The sequence below is a fragment of the Trachymyrmex septentrionalis genome, unplaced genomic scaffold (genome assembly GCF_001594115.1).
Source record: "Trachymyrmex septentrionalis isolate Tsep2-gDNA-1 unplaced genomic scaffold, Tsep1.0 scaffold30, whole genome shotgun sequence".
NCBI classification, from domain to species: Eukaryota; Metazoa; Arthropoda; class Insecta; order Hymenoptera; family Formicidae; genus Trachymyrmex; species Trachymyrmex septentrionalis.
In genome coordinates this window covers 1,015,072-1,024,437 of record NW_017305463.1, presented here as the reverse complement: position 1 = coordinate 1,024,437, position 9,366 = coordinate 1,015,072, and the positions used below count along the sequence as shown (strand labels likewise).

At 30.7% G+C, this 9,366-nt stretch overlaps 1 protein-coding gene across 1 annotated transcript in view; it reads right to left on the bottom strand.

Moving 5' to 3' along the window:
- Positions 1-9,366, bottom strand: part of LOC108749579 (facilitated trehalose transporter Tret1-like) — an 84,321-nt gene that overhangs the window by 25,897 nt on the left and 49,058 nt on the right. The window contains exon 5 of the mRNA XM_018488361.1: positions 4,945-5,233. Within this exon, the coding sequence (XP_018343863.1) occupies positions 4,945-5,233 (289 nt within the window). The remainder of the gene's footprint in view (positions 1-4,944; positions 5,234-9,366) is intronic.

Genomic DNA, 9,366 nt, shown 5'->3' with positions numbered 1-9,366 from the left:
ATTAATTATTATAATTAATTACTAATTCGTATAATTAAAAATTTATGAAATATTTATTATATCTATTTAATAACTTCGTGCAAAAGAAGAAAAGACAACGTGGGAGAGAGAGCACAACGGGAGGAAGCGAGAGCGTAAATGATAAGTATAGGATTACATCGGGCGACAGAGAGGACAATAGGATGGAACGCAACGGGTGAGAGAGAGAGAGAGAGAGAGAGAGAGAGAGAGAAGAAACGAACCCTTCCTCTCTCTCAGACCCAGCGTCTGTGATGCATTTCCCCCTCCCTAACCCTCCTCACGCACGCACGCATTTAATGATTTCAAAACATTAAGACAAGATTTAATTCTTTTTAAAAATCCTCTCACTATGCAAATCGAGGAACAAAGCTTAGAATTTTAGAGAGAACTTTGCGATTTACAATGTCATATTTCTATAAAAACACGACAAAAAAGGGGGTCGAGTTCTTCAAAATTTTAGATGTATTATATCTCGTTATCCACGTCTAAGAAATTTTGGTCTTCGAATTTTTTCTATGTTTATACGAGTATGTGGGTCCACAATCTTTGCAAATGTTCCTTCTCTAAAATGAAGTTTCTAAAAACGGATAAACGTTCTCGTCTGAACGATGCATCATTGTCTTCGTTGATACGAATTAGTTCATCTACAATCTCTGTGATATATCATCTTTAATACCGTGCAAATAACGTAGAAGATCTAACTGGAAAGGATACAAGCAGTAGGAGTCAAGCGCAGAACACGTCACGCAAATAATACATCTATGAAGTGTGAAATTTTTTTATTAACTAAAACGCGCTTACATGTTTCGACTCATTTTTTAACCCTCCTCAAAGACAAACTAACATAAACTGTGAATAAAAATTATCCTGTCATGGTGAGTTCCCTTATCTCGAGAATTTAAATGCCAGAATTAAACCCAAAAAGAGTGAAAGAAAAAGAAAAAAGAAAAAAGAATGAAAAAAGGAAATAATGGAAATATTTAAATAGAAATATGAAAAACTAATTTATTAAAAATCTTAAGATTATAATTAAATATCCAGAAAATAAGGCCGCTCACCCTAATCACAAATCACAAACTATATCGCAAACATTACTATGAATTATTCAAAAACCGGTTCTCGGACATTTTTTGGCCAATCGGTGTCAGACACAGTGAGTCACTTTTAGCTAGTATTGAAGCTAACAAATGAAAAATTTTGCATTGAAACGTTAATTAATTCCATGAAAATAAAAGTTGGAAAGTAATCAAAAATCACGCCAGAAAGACTCATTACTGCGCACGAACGACACTGATTGACTAGATGTGACAACAACACAGATTTTTATAGCTTGTCTATAATCAAGAGATAGGCCTTGGGAAGCCCCTCCATATCCGTCTGCAAGTTGAGTCTGTGCGTCTGTCTCTTGATGAATATCATCTCCGAAATTCATCTCTTTCTGTAGTGAGGTTTCTCGTCCAGTATTGTAACGTTCTCCCAATCGAAATCATGGCCTTCTTGTAACCGATGCTCCGTTATGACATTACGAGTAGAGGTGTTCCATCTGTGGTTCTTATGCTCCGTAATTCTTGACTTTAGCTGTCTACACGTTCGTTCCACATAACTTGCCTCGCAACTCTCTCTTACACGAGATCTTATAAATAACGTCAACGTTCGATTTCTTGTCACGTGGTAAAGGGTCTTTATGTACTCTAATAAATCAAATTAACTATTTAGAAAATTAGTCGATTCTCCCCTGTTTGTATTTAATTAAATGTTTTACATTTTTTAATATTTTACTCTCAAATCGTATAGTTTATCTTTATCGATTTTTTAGTGGATTAGGTCTATTAGAGAAACCACTTTAAAAAAAAACGCATCTGCAATAGTACTTCAAAGGTGGAAAACTATTATCTAAATTCTATTATAATTATCGTACACTATTGTCATTATAAAAATTACATTAAAAGTAAAATTTGTTTACATGTTTCTGCTAAAGATACGTTATCAGCGTATTTTTCACTAAGGGACATTTCTAAGACATAGCGATAGCCGTGTAATCGGCAATTTGACTGTCGAGCGGCAAGCGTGGGGGAACAATGGGCATCGCTTCAAGAATCGGCTTGAAATAAGCAACTATAATTTCGACCACTGTTTTATATTGTATTATTATTCTTTTATATATTACTTTATATTGTACTTCTTCAGATAATTATTAAAATTTATATTCATATTTTTTTATATTTTATTACGTTAAGTACATATCCCCATGTGTAAATGATATGCAGAAATGTAATAAATATAAATATAAATAATGTTACAATTTCACGATTAAATTTTTCAGAAAAAGATGTGATAACATCCTACATGAGCGCGAACGGTCAAACAGTGCACTGTTATCATGCCAAAGGTCCTGGGTTCGATCCTAGTAGGAATCAAAATATTTATGCTCGTGTCTCCTATTGGAAAAGCAACCTCCTGAGAATATCCTTGCTCATAGAAATACCTCTCAAAAAGTTCGCCATTCGGAACTGGAATTAAAACTGTAGGTTCTATATCCTTATGGCAATTAAATTATCAGCGTGTACACTACAAGCATGTGAGAGAGATGTAACACAGACCAGAGGCCTAAGAAGAAGAAGAAAAAGAAAAACATCATTTTGGATAGTATACGATATTATTCTTATAAACAAATAATTAAAAGTTGATTGTAGAGAAAAAATAACTATACTAATCGATTGTGTATGGGAAAAATTATTAAAGAAACATATATTGTATAGCTCTTTCTTAATTGTTCTTTGTTTATGTAAAAATTATTTGTTTATAACAATTGTAAAATTGATTTTTGTATTGTACTTTCAACGTCAAAAATATTTTCTCGTGCCCGGTTCTATTTACAATTATCATTTTTTGGCTATTCTTGGTTATCTAAGCATGGATAGGAATGACTTTTCATAATTTATTTATTTTTTACATGAACATTAAAAAGTTTAAGCATGCTTCTTTAGTCATTTTTTCCGTACAATCGATTGATGTAATCAGAATTTTTCTACAATCAATTCTTAATAATTTGTTTATAACAATTTGTAGCAAAATTGATTTTTGCAACATGCCGACACAACATTACAGAGTATAAAAAACTATACAACTTTTATTTAAAACATTTTTGTCTATCTCATTTTTGTATATCTCATAGTTTAAGAGATATTTTAGAAAAACGATACGACCCATTTTCGACGGGATATTTCATCTCCTAAATCTCGAGATAAACACAAAAGAAAATATGAGTCTAATATTTTTTCATACTCTACATGATATCCAAAGCTCATTCGATGAGAGTCAATTCCGACGGGTCCCTTGTCACACAATGCGACACATCTAAAATTTCTTTTACTTTTTGTGCGTATTGAGCTTAACATTTTTATTAATAAAGATACATTTTTAATAATAATAATAGGATAAAACCAGTAGTTGCGGATCACTCTTTAAAAGAAAATTATATTTTTTATCCAGAACAATATCAAACAATTAATAAAATAGTTAACAGTCAATGCTTGATCATATAGGTTATGGATGATTTTATTCCATTTTATTATTGTTTTATATGTTTTAATTTGAATTAAATAAAGTAATAATAATCCATAATTAAATCCCAGCAAATGCTAAATATTAAAAAAAAACTGAATTATTCATAAAATGTTTCTAAAATCCTCAAAAAAACATTCCGAATATTTACGTAATATTTATGTAAAAGAAACATTTAAATAGCGGATAAAAATGTTATTTATATGTTGTTACATATTTCAAGAATGTTCCATTATATATATTCCGCAAAATTTTAATTTTTTCAAAAATTTTAGATTTAACTTCAATTGAGCATAACGTTGATTTTTTTCCATGAAATCTAATGCTATTTACTACTTACTATAAAAGCCATAAGGCAATTTTTATAATATTACACTTTGAATGAATTTTTAAAGATACATAGTTAATCTCGCGCACATTGAATTAGTTCCTGACATCAATAAAATGTGTAGCGCTGTGGTAAATCTTTACATTAAGGGATACTTCGTTAATAACCTTAACTATAATATACGTTGTTAAGGTTATAACTCTGAGTAATCTCTAACAGGTTTTAACCGACGGTCGCTATTTGTTAAAAAATTATTAATAAAAGGAGTTTAAAAAAATAATGTCTTTTTTATATTATATAGAATAAAATTCTCTGCTTTACAATAAATTTTTCCTGTTTTAAAAGAAATTTTAAAGAACGTAGATGCAATTTTTAATATTATAGCAAAATATTATCCATCTCTATTTTATAAACCGTAATAAAACTTGTTTCGTGTGGAAAATCATATACATCATTTTGATATGGGAGGAGGTAGGGTGAGAATCGCTTTGCGTGAAAAGTCGTGTGCTTCTTGGCAAGGAGGAGGTGGGGTGAAAGTCGCTTCGCGTAGAAAGTCATGCGCTCCTAAGCGCTACTATATAATAACAAAAATTATGAGAAAACGTATTCAAGAAAAATTTTTATTTTTAAAGCAGGAAATCTATTTTAAAAGAGAATTTCTATATTAGAAAAAAGACGTTATTTTTTTAAACTTCTTTTGTTAATAACTTTTTAACGAATGGCAACCATCGGCTGTATAAAACCTGTTACTCAAGATCATGATGATCTTAATAACATACGGTCAAGATTAAGATCATTAAAGAGATCCCCTAATGTAAAGGTTTATCTTTTTACCTTATGGTTCATGTTACGATTATACTTCTTAATGTATGCATTTTCAAAAATATAACACGTTAATTTTTATGCTATATTTTTCTCAATATTAGGTACGTATATAACAAAATATTATAGAATGGTACCGAAAAATTAAAAGAGCTAGACATGCATATTATTTGCTAAGACAGACATTATCATCATAGAAAGTTGTTTACCTAACAGTATCAGAAACAATCCCATAAGTACCGAAGATACAATTAGCAGTATTCGTCGTCCGACTATGTCTATTAGACACATCGCTAGGAAACAAGACAATATTTGTACTCCACCAATAAGGACGGTTTGTTCGCTTCCGGTTAGATTGCCTGATCCGCCAACATTGAAGAGTGTTAATGCGTAGAAAATCATAATATTAACGCCGCTTAATTGTTGAGCCAGGAATGCAAAAAAGCATGTAAAGAAGGATCTAATAACGTACCGGTTTTTAAGGACATTTATTGTAATCTGTAAAAAAAGTATCTTTAAATTTTATACACGTACGTTACAATAAAAAGCAATATAACTTTGTGAAATTTTAAAATAATTTTTAGAGCGAAAAGTATCTTATTTTATTACAATATTTATTTACCTTTTAGAGTAACTCCAGCAAATACCGCGCTGAGTTTTACGCCGCAGAAGTCAGAAAAAATAAAAAGAGTGTAGGTAATTTTCCCGCAACTACTCTGTTACATGCTTTTATGTTATATTAGTATTGATTTCAGTTTCTTCCTGGTAATATTAATGAAATTATTGTGAGTTGAATCGATTTGTCACTGTGATAAGTAGCGCCATAAATTATAATCTACATAAAATGATTGTAGGACGTGCAAAAGACTTAGTGATTATTTCGTGATACATGAGTGTAGAGGAATAGTAAAGTATGTTGTATAACAAAATATAAGTATTTTGCTCTTGTATTCTTTTGTTTAATTTGTTGTCTTGTACGTATATTCCCCTGTTTGGGATATATGGCATTAACAGGCGGGATTTATATCTAAACCAAACAAAGTGCGCAGATTGAATTCAGTGCACTAAATATAATAAACGCGTTACAATAAATATGTACCTCATGTCATAACACTTGTAATATATATCTGAGAAAATTGTAATTATTATTTATTACTTCATATACATATTTATCATTTTGATTCCTTAATAAAACTTTAAAAACGCATTTTATAAATTATTGTGTTATGTTACATCTTTATATGCATTATTTATAAATTTCTTATGAGTCATACATACTTCTCCTCCTCCTATGAGTAGCCATATATCCCACCTCTATGGGATATACGGCAAAAATGCAAGGGTTTAAAAAAGTTCATTTTTTAATACGAAATCTAAATATTTTGGATTTCTAATATTTTTTTCATAATAGTAGATAGTACAAAGTTTTTACTAATATAGTTCGTTTACTTTAAATATAATAAATAATACTTAATAAATTAAGTTTTTGATAGGTGCGGCGTATATACCGGAGTTACCCTATGTAAAAAAATACTTATTTTAATCTCTATACTACGAAACGTTTTAATTTATTTGTATAGTAATCTACAATATTTAATTTTAACTTATATACCCTGCATAAAATTTATTATGAAGAATTATAGAAAATAGTTCTAGTTTTTAATAAACGTTTTGAATCGCTAAATTCCCATCCGTAATAGTTTTCTATGTAAAGTAATGTATACTCTCCAACAGTTTCCAATAGGGATTCCATTTGTTGATTAACACTTAGATACCAAAATGCAAATATGATGTAAATATAAGAAATAAAAAATCAAAGCTTTTTTTTTCTCATATTTACATTATATATACATCATCACGTGTGAAATACACCGAACATTTATACGCATGTACATATTTTTAAAAACGCATGGGGTTTGGCAAGATTCGACTCTAAGATCTGTGAGATGATAATCTTAGACGCAAACTCTCTGAGCTATAATCACACGCATGTGTATAAACAATTTAGAATTCATCTGTTATTCGATTTCTCGTATAAGTTATTTAGGTAATTATTTAGAAGACGTCCCTCACCTTCAATTTCAATGAAATTATGCTTATTTGACGCGTTTTCATTCAAAACAAAAAATTGTTCTATTCTTGCTATGTGCGAAAAGCTACTCTAAAACTGAAAGAGTGAGATTTCACTCAAAACGAGTCAAATTCAAGTGCAACTAAAACCCAAAATTTAGCCTGCGTATTTCGAGTGATCCCTATAATTAGACGTTAAATTACGCTATAAAATATAGTGAAATCGCACTCTAATAGAGTAAAAAAGCACCTTTTTCTAGTGTAATAGATCAGTATAGGAATGAACGTCAGGCGCCTTTCCTTTTAAGTGGAAAATTTTCCTCTGTTGGATTCATTTATCAGTCAGATTTAGTGAATCATGATTCACTCTCTGCAAAGAGTGCAAAGTAAAAGGATAGGGTAAATGTTAAGTTTAACTCTACCTCACGTTTAAAAAATTCATTTCACATTTTTGCACAAAACAAATGAATCTGACAGGAAAAACGTCATTCTGTCTTGCGGAACGAAATATTAGTTATCGAAGTTGATTATTATTACTCTCTAACTCTCATGGAGTGAAATCTCACCTGAAAAAACTGAAAATTTAGCCTATCTTGAAAAAATAGTTAAAATATAGCTGCTCAATGGCAGATATTCATTTTTTTTAGAGTCAGATTTATTCTTTTGAAATGAGATTCACTTCAAAGAAGTGAAATCTTAATCCCTTTTTTGGAGTGTAATATCAGGGTAGATGGAACTTCACTCCAAAAAAGGGATTGGAATTTCATTCCTTTGGAATGAACCTGATTCCAAAAAAGTAAATCTCACTTTAAAAAAAGTAAAAATCTGTCACTCTTGAACAAGATTAACCCATATTTTCACTCTTTTTTCAAGACAGGCTAAATTTTCAGTCTCTCCATATTGAGTAAGCACTCGTTGCGTTGCTTCTACATAAGGTTACGTGGCTTTTTCTTCTTTGCGTTCGAGTGTGATCGAGAAGTGAAAACTACCTCTCTGATTTTCATTTATGGTAATGGCACGGATGCAATAGGATTTAATTTTTTTAAATAAGTATATTTAAAAAATTGATAAATATATAGTTTAGAGGAACCCTCCCCCAATGACTTTGATCTTGACATATGTTGTCAAGGTCATGATCCTGAGTGACTTTGAGAAAATTTTAACGTCGTTAAAAAGTTATAAATAAAAGAAGTTTAAGAAATAACGTATATCATGTGTCTTTTCCACCATATAAAACAGAAATCGTAACGTGGTCGCTTTAAGTGAAAGTCATGTGCCCTTAAACAGAGAGGGATTGAGATAGAAATCAAACTTTTTATATAGCATTTCATTTTATATAACAGAAATGTGACATATTATTTCTTCTTTTGTTTTTAACAAGTAATGTCCAACGGTTAAAACTTTCTCTCAGTCACTTAGAGTCATGACCTTGACAACATATGTTAAGGTTAAGGCCATTGGAGAGGGCTCTCCTAAACTACATATTTATCAAAAATTATTTTTATAAATATATTGCATATTGAATTAAAGAAAATTATAATCCGCATACAAGATTTTAACAATAAATAATGTTGGTAAAAATTAATTAAAATGATTGCAAAAAAAGTAGACAGGAAACGCTCTTTGATTGGAAGCATGCATGACGTCATAATATTTTGTGAGAGAGTCGGTTAATTTTTTTTTAAATATTTGTTATTTATATTTGCAATGTTGGTAATTATGTCTGTGGCTACTTTTTACGCGAGACCGCGAGTTGCGAGAGATTGAGATTATTAGACCTTAATAACGAACCCATCAGATTCTACATACGCTAAATAGATAACGTCTATTCAAAAATAAAGTTGTGTTATACTGGTTTCGCGCACACAAACAAGACTTGGCAAAACTAACGCCGAGAAACATCCTTTGCCATAGCAATGCTATAGCAATGCTGCCTAGAATATGTTTTACTTTTGCGCTGCACAGGAAACTCTAGAACTCTAAAATTCTAAAACTACAAAAAAATGCGTAAGTAACAAGAGCTTGTACGTTAGAAAAAAGTAGAACGCGACGATAGAATACAAATACATCTTATTTTTTTCTTTCTCTTTTTTCATGACATAGTTTTCACAATACGTTAAGTTTTTTTTTCCTTTTTCTTTTTTAGTAGCGCGTCGAGCCAGAGAATATGACGGACGAGTAGTAAAATAAAGTACATATAATATATACATAGTGATGCGAACAAATTTTTTTTTATTCACATTTTATTACACTGATTTTTCGTACGTATTAAAAAACTAAAGTTAATAGCTTGCAATCTACGAGCTCATGTCCATTAAAGATGTCGCCATCGCGTATAACGTTCTTGGACGCAATATTGAAGAATCGCGTATACTCGATCGTATCGACAAGTTGGACTAATCGTTCGAACGTTACATTGATACACTCGTCAAACTCAAACATACGTCGTAGCGTCGTTTCGGTCATCATCATGCGTACGGACAAAGAATCGAAACATACGAGTGTAGTATCGTGCAGCGTGCAAATTCTAGCCGTTAGCAGTCCAATGCTTATGAAATTGT